The sequence below is a fragment of the Syzygium oleosum genome, unplaced genomic scaffold, assembly GCF_021117445.2.
Source record: "Syzygium oleosum isolate NSW1041296 unplaced genomic scaffold, Sole_v2.1 Sole_v2.03, whole genome shotgun sequence".
In the NCBI taxonomy this organism is placed as follows: Eukaryota; Viridiplantae; Streptophyta; class Magnoliopsida; order Myrtales; family Myrtaceae; genus Syzygium; species Syzygium oleosum.
The window spans coordinates 12,173,178-12,186,762 of NW_026607487.1; the positions used below are offsets into that span (position 1 = coordinate 12,173,178).

A 13,585-nucleotide genomic window follows, 5' to 3' on the forward strand; every position below is an offset into this window, starting at 1 on the left:
CCTCTCCCGGGCGTCGCCCCACGTCCCTTCCCTTCCCTTCCCCTCGTCTCGTTTCTCGATTTCGTCATCCCATTTTTTTTGTGGCCCTTCCCCGCGACTCGTGCCCGCGATCGCTTGCGAGCTCGAGATGATCGAGGCCTCTCGTCCAGGCCGTCTTGGGCTCTCGGGGTGCGGGCCTCTCTCCAGGCGCTCGCCGTCCTAGCTCGCTCCGGCAGCGATTGCGACGGGACACGCGCTGGAATCGTCGTCGAGGTACGCGCGCGCGGGCGCTTCGCACCGGGATCTGCTATGATTTTGCTTGCTCTCGCCCCGTGTTGTTTCGAATCATCGGGCATCGACGAACGTCGTGGATTCCCGTTCCTAACTCTCGATGCCTGTCGGAAACCTAGAATGCCGGGGATTTCTCGAATCGGTCGGTTACGATTTCCATTCTTATAGGAGGGGGAGGTTCGATGGATAGTCAATAATACGCTGAGTTTGATGAGATCATTTCTCGGGTACATTGTGCGCAATGAACAGTGCTTGACAAGCTTAGCTCCTGAATAGGAACTATACGCTACACGAAGGCCTATCTGTTGGGCCTGCTCGGTGAGCTCCGGATGAATTGCGCCGCGGTCGAGATGAGTCTGGTGTTACGAACCGGATAGTACTGATGCCCCATTATTGGCAACTGACTATGCTCCTTTTTGGCATTAGGAAATGGGATTAATTTGCCCTGATAGTTGGTCCACTGCTATTGCATCCCTCCTTCTCTTAACGTGTCCGCTGGTACTGCTTGTCTAGGGTGGGCTTAAGCCCTGGTATGCTGGTTTCAGGGAAGCAACTGCATATTCAGTTCCTTGAAGTAGAAATTGCTCATTGCGCACGGTTGTTGTTCATGTGGTGGAGGGTAGTAATGCATGTTGATGGCCCATTCTGTGATCTTCATTTGGTGAAAACTTTATTGGAAACAGTTGTTGTGCGTTAAAGAGTAGTTGCGATGGATTTTGGCAATAGATGCTTCGCCATTTGATATGTCTTCCACAGAGCGTCCTATCACGGGTGTAAGCTATTACGGGTATGGGTATTCACACGGGAGTATCTTAAGGAGGATGTGAGTACATGTCTGGAGGATGTCTTTCCCAGCTAAACTTTATAATGTACTAAAGTTACTTCTGGTTGGTGACCTTTCGTTTGGAAAAGTAATCTGCTGTTCTTACATTGAGTAAACATGGAAAATTTTCATGGATATCTTGTAGTGCTTGCGAAAATTATATCTTGAGCTGTCTTACCATCATACATAAAGCAGCGATCAATTAATAGAAAATCTTTTTCAATATGAGCTTCTTCCAAACATTTATTGTCTGATGGTGACAATGTTTGACAGGGCTAATTCATCTGCGGCGTAAGCCAGTAGAGCAAATTGGACACATAAGGAGCAAGATTGAAAGAGTGTGAAAGGGGGTGGGGGTACTATTTTTGAAGCGTGGCCACGGCTACTAGAGGAAGCATGAGTAATATGCTTGGCTCTCAAATTTCATTTACTGATCATGATGCTGCATCATCAGAGTTGCTGTCGAGAAGGTCCAACTGTGGAAAAGTAGCTACTGGCTTGGGAGGAAGTGCATGGACACCCTTAAATGAGGATGTGCACGATCTACTTGAATGTCCTGTTTGTGTGAATTTGATGTACCCTCCCATTTACCAGGTAAATCTCTTTTTGTCGAGCTACTATTCACTCAAAGGCTCCTTTACTACAATGTATTTCTATGTCTTACGATGAAATAGCAGAAACTTGCAACTACTTTGAGATTTGTGGGTAAAGGAAGCATCTGATTTCTCCATCATACAAAAGTCAGATTGAGAATTCAGTGAAATCTTAATTCAAATTTCTTAAGGACAAAAAAGCAGCCTCAGTTCAACAGAATCTATGTTCAAAGGTCATGCTACAGTCTCGCTCTGTTGACGATGCACAAATCTGAAGGGTCGGGTCCACAAGGTGCTGGTGTAGGCAAAGTTGTTAAATCTTGATTTAAATATTAAAATCATGCGGTTTTATGATCTAAAACCATAAATAATCTCAATCATGTTAAATTGCTATCATCGTGTCAAAAATCTAGATTCAAGATTGTAAAAATCAGTAGAATCCTATATGGTAGTGATTTTAACCCCTGCTTATTTTGTTGGAATTACTTCATAAACAGAAAAAAAAAAATGTCCACTAGAGGCCCTTCAATGAAGGCCCGCTATAAAAAACCCTGAAAATGGAGGCCGATAAAACATATGGGTGATGTACTTGCCAGGGTAAACCATAGCACTCTCTTTAAATGCTCGCTTGCTTTTCCTCACCCACTTAAAACATAAACACCAGCTTAAGCATCGGAAATTTCCTCATGGGGCAAAGCTTGGTGACTTATTTGTATGTGGCATCGGATGTGTAGATTCCAAGCATCTAGGGTCTGTAACGGCACCTTGAGAAGCTGTTAAATTTGCACATCAACAGCTATGATGTTGAATGGTTTATCATTGTTTGCACATCCCTTAAACTCAGCAGTATCATTGGACTTCCTTTGAGGGGTTTGAGGATAAGGGTGGGATCATCACGGTACTATGCTACTGCTTCAATTCAAATTCAAATTGGACTTCTTTTGAGGGGTTTTGAGGGATGAGGATGGATTGTCACGGTTTTCATTTACTGCTTCAATTCAAATTGGAATTGGCTGGGTGCTCCTAGCTATTAACAATCAACTTGGCTTTAATTCTGTCAGTGTCCAAATGGCCACACTCTATGTTCAAGCTGCAAGACCAAACTCGAGAACCTATGTCCAACTTGTCGCCATGAGCTTGGAGATATAAGATGCTTGGTGCTAGAAAAAGTAGCAGAATCCCTAGAACTCCCTTGCAGATTTCAGCTTCTGGGGTGTAGGGGCATATTTCCGTACTACGGCAAGCTTAAGCATGAAAAGAACTGTAAACATCGTCCCTATGCTTGCCCTTATGCTGGAGCCGATTGTTCTGTTACTGGTGACATCCCACTTCTTGTCATGCATCTTAAGGATGATCACAATGTTGACATGCATGATGGATGTACCTTTAACCACAGATACGTCAAATCCAATCCACGAGAAGTCGAGAATGCTACATGGATGTTGACTGTAAGTGCTCTGACTTCTCCCTCCACCCGTCGTTTTTGTTATAAAAATTCCTAAGATGTGGCTGAGGATGTTTGAAATCATGTATCAGCAAATTTAATGTGTGATTAAGCAGTGCGTAACTTCTTTAAAAGGGGGAAAAGATATCTTGAGTACATGGCTCCGATGATATTTTGGTGAATTAATTCAGTGTATCTATAAGTTCCTACTATTTAGTTGTTTGCCTGATATCTGAGTACGAAAAAGATGAGTAGTGATTCGTGCTTTACATCTGTTTGATTATTTGTCTGAGTATTACTAATAATTGGTCAGACTGTTTATCTTAAGTTCTGTTGGCAGAAAGCAAAATCACATTGCAAAGGCTGATAATATCCTACACATATCATTTTTTAAAGATGCATCAGCTCATAGTTGGTCCTTCGAAGTATAGAGTTTACGCCATGTAAAGTGGTGGCCTATCTAATTCCAGATACCAATAGTTGCTTCACCTTTTAGAGTTTTTCAATTTTCAAAATGAGAGTAAAATGAGAGTAAAAAAAGGGCAGAGGTATGAAGTAGGTCAAAAGGGAAGAGGTTTTTCAATTTTCAACTGCGGGCAACCATATTCCCTAATGCCAAGAATAACAAGGAATTCCATGAATCTTCTATCGGTGCAGATCTTCAACTGTTTTGGTCGACAATTTTGCTTGCACTTCGAGGCTTTTCAGCTTGAGATGGCTCCTGTTTATATGGCCTTTCTACGCTTTATGGGCAACGAGGATGAAGCGAAGCAGTTTAGCTACAGCCTTGAAGTCGGGGGGAATCGCAGAAGGTTGATATGGCAAGGCATCCCGAGGAGCATTCGAGATAGCCATAGGAAAGTCCGAGATAGTCAGGATGGTCTAATAATCCCAAGAACCTTGGCACTGTCCTTTTCTGGTGGTAATGGACAGGAACTGAAGCTCAAGGTCGCGGGCCGCATATGGAAGAACAGTGATGTAGAAGGCGGCTATTGCTCATGACTTGAAGCTTTCTTTAGCCGGTAAGAGAGGCTCGCGAGTCTTCCACAAGCAGGTACAGGTGCACAATTGCGAGCGGTTCTACTTAATTCCACGGGAGAAAAGCTTAGCTTATTCGTGTCTTGGGTGTGTTAATGTATGACGACTGTAACATGATTATTTCGGGCTAAGCAGCTAGCATTTGAAGATTAGTATTCAAACAAATGGCGTCAAGAAGAATAGTTCATTTGGAATCGAATCGATTTCGGGATTTAGCATTTCTGAGTCAAGAAGCACTTGCCCGCCCAAGTATAGCACATAGAGCAAAGAATCACTTGAAGCGCCCAAAACATTATAGCCGCTGTCCGAATTCGTGTACGTTGACTTAGTTCTTGTTGGAAACTTACGTGCGTTAAAACAGAGCAAAGAAAAGTTAACTGAACAAAAGCTCCGCATGCAGACATTTTAGAAGGGATAAGTATACTCGAATTTTAAAACTTTTGAGAAGTGTAATTACATGCTAAAATTTGTCAAATTGGCAATCATATCCTTTTTTAAGTTTCCTTCCCAATTTAGCTAATAAATTAGCTAAGGTTGCTTTTTGAATTGTTTTATGTAAGTTATAAAAGTGTTTGAGCTCGAACTTAATAAATTTGTTTACTTTGGCTCGCAAGGACTGTGCTACCTAATATTAACGACTTTCATGCTTCTTTGTAGATATCCATATATATAAAAATTAAGAAAAGCTCGGTTAAGTTCATTTGCCCATTGAGGGTGAGTATTGACTAGACCGAACTCAATTTAGAAATCGAATAAGTCCATTCCGATTGACCACCGATCCAAACCCGAGTAGTCTAGCTTGATCTCTATTTCGGATCTCATTGGTAGAAAAAGTATCAAAAAAGTCATAAACCTATTAAATTAGTATCAATTCGATTCTAAACCTTTAAATTGAACTAATTTAATCCTAAACCTTTTTCACATTGGTATCAATTCAGTTTATCCGGCCAATTTTGACTGAAAATTACTGACCTAGACGTCGGCGATCTTACATGGCATGACTAGCGCTAATATTGACGTTCTTTTAATAATTTCTAAAAAAAAAAAATTCCTTTCCTTTTCTTTCCCTTCTCTTTTCGCTGGTGATCAGCACAAGCCATGGTCTAGGAGGCTGGCATTGCCTAAGTGTGGGTCATCTTCGCTAGATTTGGGGAGGGCCGTCATGCCGACGCTCGCCCTCGTCGATTGCCGCTGGTAGAAAGAAGGGAAAAAAAAGAAAAAAAGAAGAAGAAAAAGCCGTGCCACGTAGGACCGCCGGGGTCTACACTAGCAATTTTCGGTCTAAATTGACCGAATTGACTGAATTGGTACCGATATAAAAAGGTTTATGATTAAATTAGTCAAATTAAAAAATTTATGACTGAATTGATACCAATGCAATATATTTATAGTTTTTTTTGTACTTTTTCCCCTCGTTAGCAGGGGTATACATCGGTCCCGGTCCAACTCGGGAACCGGACCGACCGGCGAGTTCCCAAGAAGACCGATGCGGTTCTTGATTCCAAAAATTTGAAACCAGGAATAGTTGGTCCAATTCCCAATTCTACGTAAAGAACCAAAACGTCTAAACTGGACAAAATTTCTTAATTTTCTTTTATTTTAAAGTAAATTCTAATTAGCAAATTATTTTTTCCTTTAATGCTGAGAAACTCCTGCTTATAGGGAAGAAATCACTGGAAACCGGACCGAACCGACCCACCCTAATCGGTTCGGCGCTCATTGTCTCCATGTGCAAACGTACCTCCGCATCTTCCTTAAACCCTTGGCCCTGCCATCTTCCTCTGCAAGCCCAAACTCACTCACGGCCGAGGCACGAAAACATCGACGACGGAGACCCGATGCTGACGCTAGTTCGTCGGACGCGAAGCTCGTCCGTCTCGAAGCTCAGGTTCCTCGTCTCCCCGCCTCTCTCTTCTTCCAAATCGCTCCACTCTCCTCCCATCCATCATGGCCCCAACGACGCGGCAACAACGACCCTACCGCCATTCCTCTCCGCCGCCTCCTTCGCGTCCCTGTCCACGGCAGCACAAGCGCCGAAGCAATCGCCTCCGCCTCCGGCCCTGACCCGGGAGGGGAATTACGATGAAGCCATCCCGGGCCGCGCCGTCTGCCCCGGCTGCGGCGTCCACATGCAGGACTCCAACCCTCGGCACCCCGGCTACTTCGCGAAGCCCTCGCCCAAGACCCCGCACTACCGCCTGCTCGATGCCCACCTCGCGCCCGTCGCGCAGGAGCCCGAGTTCTCCGATATCCTGAAAAGGGGCTTCGTCGTCGAGGACGAAGGCCCCGGCGGCGGCGGCGGCGGCCCTGATTCGGACGATAAGCCGGTGGTCTGCGCGCGGTGCCACTCCCTGAGGCACTACGGGAAAGTGAAGGACCCGAGCGTCGAGAATCTGTTACCGGATTTCGACTTCGATCACACGGTCGGGAGGAAGCTGGCTTCGGCGACGGGGACGCGGTCGGTCGTGCTGATGGTGGTGGACGCGGCCGATTTCGACGGGTCGTTACCGAAGAAGGTGGCGAAGCTGGTTTCGACGACGATTGAGGAGAATTCAACTGCTTGGAAGGAGAAGAAATCGGGGAATGTGCCTAGAGTAGTTTTGGTGGTGACGAAGATTGATTTGTTGCCCAGTAGCATATCGCCCACCGGCTTCGAGCATTGGGTGAGGCAGAGAGCGAGGGAAAATGGGGTGATCAAAATCACGAGTTTGCATATGGTGAGCGCAGTGAGGAATTGGGGGTTGAAGAATCTTGTGGACGATGTCATTGCTTTGGCTGGGCCTAGGGGGAATGTCTGGGCGATTGGCGCGCAAAATGCAGGGAAGAGTACTTTGATTAATGCAATCGGAAAGCATGTGGAAGGGGGGAAAGTTACCCACTTGACAGAGGCACCGGTGCCCGGCACCACGCTGGGAATAATTAGGGTCGAGGGGATTTTGCCGGGTAAGGCGAAGTTGTTTGATACGCCAGGGCTTTTGAATCCGCATCAGATCACGACGAGGCTGACCAGGGAAGAGCAGAAGCTTGTTTATGTCAGTAAGGAGCTCAGACCAAGGACTTACAGAATTAAGGTAAGCATGCTAGATTTCATTCTCTCTGCAATGAGAAGGAACGTGCATCCGTGTGAATGCGAATATATTCGCGAAGCAATCAACTAAGTGGTCAGTGAAGTGTTAATCTCCATTCTGGATAACGCTAGGTTGGGAATTCTTTTGAGCTTCTTTAAAGGGCTAGTTATTTATTTTATGTAAGGTCGATGTGCTATCTTAACAGTGCAAGACCTTTGACGAGCATTTGCTACTTTGGAGAAAACAGTGTTGTGTGATGAATGTTGTATGTCTACCCTTTTTCCCGCTAAGCTTTATGTCTTGTTGCGCTTGACTTCATTTTTAGTCAACTGATTGAAGGTTTTAGCGTGATAATGCTTACCCTAGTTGTTGCCAATTGATTGAAGTTGCTTATGATTTCTGTGTCATTGAATTAACCAAAGCAAGCAGAAACCATTCACTTGCTTAGGGTCTTGACATGACAATTAATCAAGTTTGCATCATGCGTCTAAGGTTCGTGTGTTTCTCTTTTGTCATGACAGGCAGGTCATTCGATTCATATTGCTGGGCTCATGAGGCTGGACATTGAAGAATCATCTGTAGATTCAGTTTATGTTACTGTATGGGCGTCTCCCTATCTCCCATTGCACATGGGGAAAACAGAAAAGGCACATGCAATGGTAGAAGACCATTTTGGTCGTCAATTGCAGGTAGAGCTTTCCTTTAGAAGCCACTTTCTTTGACAATTTTTTTGCGAAAAAGAATCTTTACTTTTACTTTGAAGTCTTGCTGGACCAATTACAAATTGAAAAATAGTTGATGGTTTCTGAAGCAAGTTGAGCTCTAGGAGCCAATTTAAACATGTCTGGAATTGATTTGTTTGGTCTTTTATCTTCTTCTTCGTCTTTGTTTCTTGTTTGATGCAAAAACCACATGAATGACCTTAAGCACATTTTTAATTTGGCCCCACTTTACGTTCTTGGCATCTGGCTGGGATGCTTCTAAGTCTTCATTTCTGCCCATACATCTTCTGTATCTTGTTATTATGTTGCAGAGACAACGCTGAATTTTGTATTTGAGTGCACTGTTTTTTTGGAAATTTAATGAACTTGAGTCTGTTTTCCTCTTCCACCTTGCATGGTAGTGTTAAGCTCATGTGAGAGCAGCAGCTCCAGTATTTTGGACGTGGATCCTCTACACACCACGGCGCTCCCATGAATGTCCCAATATATCTTAACCATTGATGCATATCTATATTTACATACATCGATCGAGAATTGGTTGAGACACTAATGGGAGCGCTGTGCGCGGCAGAGGATCTCCATCCATTGATTTTATTGCAAGCTAGTTTTTAGGTACAATTTTTCTGACCATCTTATGAATGCCTTTGCCAGCCACCAATTGGTGAAAAACGAGTGGAAGAGCTCGGACAATGGGTGAGAAGGGAATTTCGTGTAAGTGCTAACAGCTGGGACGCAAGTTCTGTGGATGTTGCAGCTGCAGGTCTTGGGTGGTTTGCCATTGGAATAAAAGGAGAGGCACTCTTAGGGGTTTGGACATACGACGGAGTCGATGTCATCCTCCGCAACTCACTAATTCCCCATAGATCCCAGATATTTGAGGTTGCGGGATTTACGGTTTCCAAAATCGTCTCAAAAGCGGACCAGGCTATGAATAAGTCGAAGCGCCAGAGTGAAAAGAAAGTGAAACCAAGTGATCCTGAAAAAGCTGTACCTGTTAAGTCATCATCATCGACCTCCGACACAAGCTCAAATGCTCACTGTAATTTAGTGTAACAAGAAATTATTTGAAAGGTTTTGGAAGGACCAGTTGGAAATACTTTATGGACTTGGGTCTTTAAGTGGGGGCATATGCTCAAGCAGCCTAGCAAGGCTAGGGTCGTTGGAGTTCTCACTAGAAGTGGCAATTGTGGTGGAATAGAAGCGGATTTTGCGGAGAATTTGATGCCAATGGAATAGAGGAATACTCTGTTCCAACAGACGTGTCGTGCCTCTTGACTTGTTGGCTGAAACAAGCTGCCGATGGAATGCATTCATGAAGTTAATGACCAACTGCCAGTAAGATCAATGCTTCAACCGAAGCCATGATCTTAGTAAGTCGTGATCTTAGTCATGGAATAAGAAGTCGACGCCATCTGATCTAGCAACAAAAGGTGCACTTCTGATACATCTGTTTTGTTTCAAGGACTTGTGTGACAGAAATCGATAGCACATATGGAAGCACAATCTTCTTGTTTCTTCCGTTTGGTGGACTGACCATGAGGTTCTGTTTATCAGGAAACCTTTTCTTTTCTTCTGCGTATGCTTGGTTATAGGTGATTTGGTTTTGTTTGATTTGCCCGCCAATCGAACTTTTTCTTTGGTCGGACCATGTCAAACAGGATTGCCTGGAAAGTACAAACGCATGAAATAATGAAAAGACTTCATTGAACATTTTAAGTACAGAACTGCATTACACTTCAAGATGACATCAGAAAATAAAAAGAACTTTAATGCAGAGTGTCAAAAGTCAGATAACTGGGTGATATCTCCCATCACCCCGGCCACATAACTTCCGCGACGCTGCTGCCTCGATCGCTACATAACAATTGATCTCCTGCAAAAATCATAACCATGGTCAACCTGCAGTCACGATCGTCGTGTCGGCTTGCATAAATCCGGTGTGGGAGTTGGTCAAGTCATATTTTTTTTTTTTGGGGAATCAAAAATTTCAAACTATATCACTTATGACGAATTTATTTTGAACTTTTTTTGTGACACGAAAAATTTCAAATTATGCCACTTATGACACATTTATCTCACAGTATTTTGATTCAAGGGCATTTTTGTCTTTTTCCTTTTTTCTGTTTTTTTCCTTTCTTCTCTCTTCCCTCCGCTGGCCCCGGCGGAGGGAAGAGAGAAGAACGGAAAAAAAACAAAAAAAAAGGAAAAAGACGAAAATGCTCTTTGGCCAAAGTATTGTGGAGTAAATGTATCACAAGTGGCATAGTTTTGAGTTTTTCGTGTCATAAAAAAAAGTTCAGGGTAAATTCGTCACAGGTGGCATAATTTGAGATTTTTTGTGGTATTTTCCCAATTATTGATACCCATGTTACAGCAAAAGAGAAAACTACTAGTTGGAGATGACAGAAGAGGCAAGTGCAGCGTAAAAGTTGTGAAGGGTTAAATGATGCAACTTCTCCAATCCAACAAACTCACGAAGCCAGTCGTTCAGGAAGCCACCCTCAAAATGATCACTTGTTCATCGACAAGCAACGAGGCTCTTCAATGCAGAAGCAGGCTCATTTCATTAGAGAAGCAGAGTCGATCGACCTAAAATATTCAGCTGACCAATTTTTGTATGATAACACACTTATAAAGAGGAAATATTTCAATGCTATAAAATTCTTGCTATAGATGAGTGTTTTTACTACACCTAATTTATTTTACTTCGCATGAGAATAGTTACCTAAATAACGAGAACGTTTACTATAAAAAAAGCAGTTTTTACTGAAGGAATAGGCAGCCTGATCAACAAGTCGTAAAATGAACGGACCGAACTGCTTGTAATTTTTTTTGGCGGTAAAAGATTTAACCTTATGGTTAGACCACTCGGCTGTATAAGTTTCCTATCACCCATCTGGCGAAAGGTATCGCATCATTTTGTATTAATTCGTGACTAGATACCTAGCTCGCGCTTTTGCGGGGGCACATACTTGTATCTGCAGCTTTGAATACCTAAATAGCAAAACTAAATTCCTAATAATGTTTTGGACTTAGGAATATAAAAATCAGGGTCACACCAGAAAATTACAACAGCATAACAAATTCAGAAAATTTATTGTAAGGCCGCAGAAAAGTAAAAACCTCAATAGTAAGACAACATGTTAGGGATGAATGGTTCTTTTTTTCGCAGCATCATTTTTTCATCGTTGCTTGATGTTGTAGTTATTGATGAATGAGATATTTCTTAAAAACTCCCACCATTGTCCTATTCCAGAGGCTTGTGTTGATAAGACTGAAAAATAAATGCTGAAAATGTAAGTAGTAATTTTTAAATGCCGATAACCGTAACTCTTGAAAATAGATACAGAAGTTGTGTCGATGATAATTGCGTATCAATGGTTGAATATTGATATTTTTTTTACCGAAAGCAGAAGAATGATCATTATCGATCAGTTTTAGGGCCCGTTTGGCAACGTGCTAAACAATGAAAATTTTTGTTCTCAGAAATAGTTTGGGAACAGAAATGCGTTTGGTAAACTTTTTGTTCCCGGGCACATTTTTGCAAAAATTTATGCCGAGAAACAGTTTTGGAAGAGAAACAAGAAGTAAAAAAAAGTTGCTTCTTGTTTCTCGGCACAATTTTAAGAATCAGTTTTTTTTTTCTTTTTCTTTTCTTATTTTTGTGTTGTTCTTCCTGGGTGGGCCGGCCGCCGGCGACCACCACTGACCCCCGTGGCCGGCGAGGGCGTCACGGCCCTCGCCGCCGCCGGCGGAGGCGAGGGCGAGGGCGAGGGCTAGACCCTCGCCGCCCGGGCGAGGCCGAGCCTCGCCGTCGCGACCCATGGCGAAGCCGACCTGCGGCGAGGCCGACCTCGCCGTCGCGACCGACAGCGAGGCTCGGCCTCGCCCGGGCGGCGAGGGTCCGGCCCTCGCCCTCGCCGCCAAGGCGACCTTCGCCTCCGCCGGCAGCCGGTGAGGGCCGTGACGCCCTCGCCGGCCCTGGGCTGTGGCCGGTTGCCGGCCGCTGGTCGCCGGCCATGGTCAAAGAAGAAAATGGGTAGAAAGAAAAAAAAATTTAAACAATTCAAAATATTATTAAAATATTATTTGGGAACATAAATTTTTTTGTAGTTACCAAACGCATTTATGTTCTTTTCTACTCTAGGAATAGAAATTTTGGACAATTTATTAAACGCTTTCAAATATTCAGAAATTGTTTCCGGGCACAGAATAAAAAAAAATCATTTCTGTTCAGAAATAATTCCCGGGCACAAAATGGTATTCATGCGCACCCTTAGCAATATATTAGCAATATTTTACTTGTCGTTATTTTTTTTATTGAATGAATTAAGTAACCCCTCCCACCTCCCTTATTACCACGATAAGTTGATTTTTTGCTTAGTTGAGTCTAAAGGTCTATTTGATATTCAATTAAGTGCTCAAGACTAAAAATTCAGCACTTAATGAGATTAATCTTATTTGATAACCCTATATAGAATTATTTGTTTTTTTTTTGTTTTAACCCTATATAGAATTGACTTAAACGATTTAATTAAGTTAAAAACTACTCAATTCGGTAAGCAAGAAAGGAGTTATTTAATTCCTTCAATAGAATAATAATTGCAAGTAATGAGAATCTTACCAAACATATCGACAAAACCTACCAATAACGATATTTTTCTATATTCGGTAAAAAATTAACAATATTCAACTATCAATTTTTAATATCATCGAACGACTCTTTAATTCAATTTTCAACACTTAAGATTATTCACACACAAAGTCCCATATTTTAATTTCCAGAAATTAATGTTTCAATTTTAATAAACAGGACCTAACGCCAAATGCTAATTAAGGTTTACGAAACAAGTTTAATTTCACTAACTGCCGAACTTTCAATTTCCCGCACTTAACCGGGTTACCAAACAAGTCCTCAATTTTGGCTAAGTTAAATTCGAGATCATATCTTTTTTCTATCAAATCTTTAAAGTATATTCGAAATATATCTCCGGCTAAGGTAATAGGATTTCTTTCTTTTTAGTTTCAAGTTCGTTGGATTTTTCATTCAAAGAACCAAAAATGTTCAAATGAAATTAGAGAGATTTTTGACGTCCTAATTTAAGGACTAATTCAAAAAGAAAAAAGTACCAACTTCACATTCAGTAACAATTCTGACCCTTTCATTCTGTCTTATTGAAAAACACAAACTTTTACTCGAGTCCCAAATTTAGCTCTCGAAATGTGAAATTTTCAAATTGTACGAGTCAGATTTGAGATTTAAGTGAAAGTTTGTGATTTTTTACGAGACAAAAAATAGCGCGAACTAAAATTGTCACTCAAGATAAAATTAGCGTTTTTTTATTTTTGGGAATTAGGCCCCTAATTTGATGTAGATCTACCTTCTTCTAAAGAACTCGGAGGCCATATATCTTCTTATCCATAATTATTTGTCAACAACATCCCTCACGAATCTCCTCCCGGTAAGAATTTTAATCGGCTGCGACCCAGCATTTTACGATCTAAATTCGCGACAGGCCGTCATGATTTTATCCATCGTTTTCTCCCGAAATCACACGGCGTGGCGGGTCTCTACACCCAAGCCCCCCGTGCTCCGGCGAGCACCCAACCAAAAGCCCACCCCCCTA

At 42.4% G+C, this 13,585-nt stretch overlaps 2 protein-coding genes across 3 annotated transcripts; both read left to right on the forward strand.

Moving 5' to 3' along the window:
- The first annotated feature begins 96 nt into the window (after positions 1–96).
- Positions 97–4,386, forward strand: LOC115670765 (putative E3 ubiquitin-protein ligase SINAT1). Of its 2 annotated transcripts, none has more exons than XM_030592124.2 (4): positions 97–252; positions 1,367–1,687; positions 2,748–3,134; positions 3,788–4,386. In XM_030592124.2, exons 2-4 carry the CDS (start codon positions 1,490–1,492, stop codon positions 4,130–4,132), a joined length of 930 nt encoding a protein of 309 aa, XP_030447984.1. In that variant the 5' UTR covers positions 97–252; positions 1,367–1,489; the 3' UTR covers positions 4,133–4,386. The 2 variants fall into 2 exon arrangements, with proteins under 2 accessions (XP_030447984.1, XP_056166001.1); XM_056310026.1 differs by lacking the exon at positions 97–252 and adding an exon at positions 302–1,093.
- Positions 4,387–5,861: 1,475 nt separating this feature from the next.
- LOC115670878 (GTP-binding protein BRASSINAZOLE INSENSITIVE PALE GREEN 2, chloroplastic) lies at positions 5,862–9,120 on the forward strand. The gene is made up of 3 exons (XM_030592265.2): positions 5,862–7,239; positions 7,758–7,925; positions 8,610–9,120. Exons 1-3 carry the CDS (start codon positions 5,896–5,898, stop codon positions 9,009–9,011), a joined length of 1,914 nt encoding a protein of 637 aa, XP_030448125.2. The 5' UTR covers positions 5,862–5,895; the 3' UTR covers positions 9,012–9,120.
- Positions 9,121–13,585: the final 4,465 nt, after the last annotated feature.

Bases quoted from the DNA above. Each gene is read 5' to 3' on its own strand.
- LOC115670878 (XM_030592265.2), top strand. From the start codon at position 5,896: ATGTGCAAACGTACCTCCGCATCTTCCTTAAACCCTTGGCCCTGCCAT. The intron at 7,240-7,757 runs GTAAGCATGCTA...TTGTCATGACAG, and splicing joins CAAGGACTTACAGAATTAAG to GCAGGTCATTCGATTCATAT. The intron at 7,926-8,609 runs GTAGAGCTTTCC...TGCCTTTGCCAG, and splicing joins ATTTTGGTCGTCAATTGCAG to CCACCAATTGGTGAAAAACG.
- LOC115670765 (XM_030592124.2), top strand. From the start codon at position 1,490: ATGAGTAATATGCTTGGCTCTCAAATTTCATTTACTGATCATGATGCT. The intron at 1,688-2,747 runs GTAAATCTCTTT...TAATTCTGTCAG, and splicing joins TGTACCCTCCCATTTACCAG to TGTCCAAATGGCCACACTCT. The intron at 3,135-3,787 runs GTAAGTGCTCTG...CTATCGGTGCAG, and splicing joins ATGCTACATGGATGTTGACT to ATCTTCAACTGTTTTGGTCG.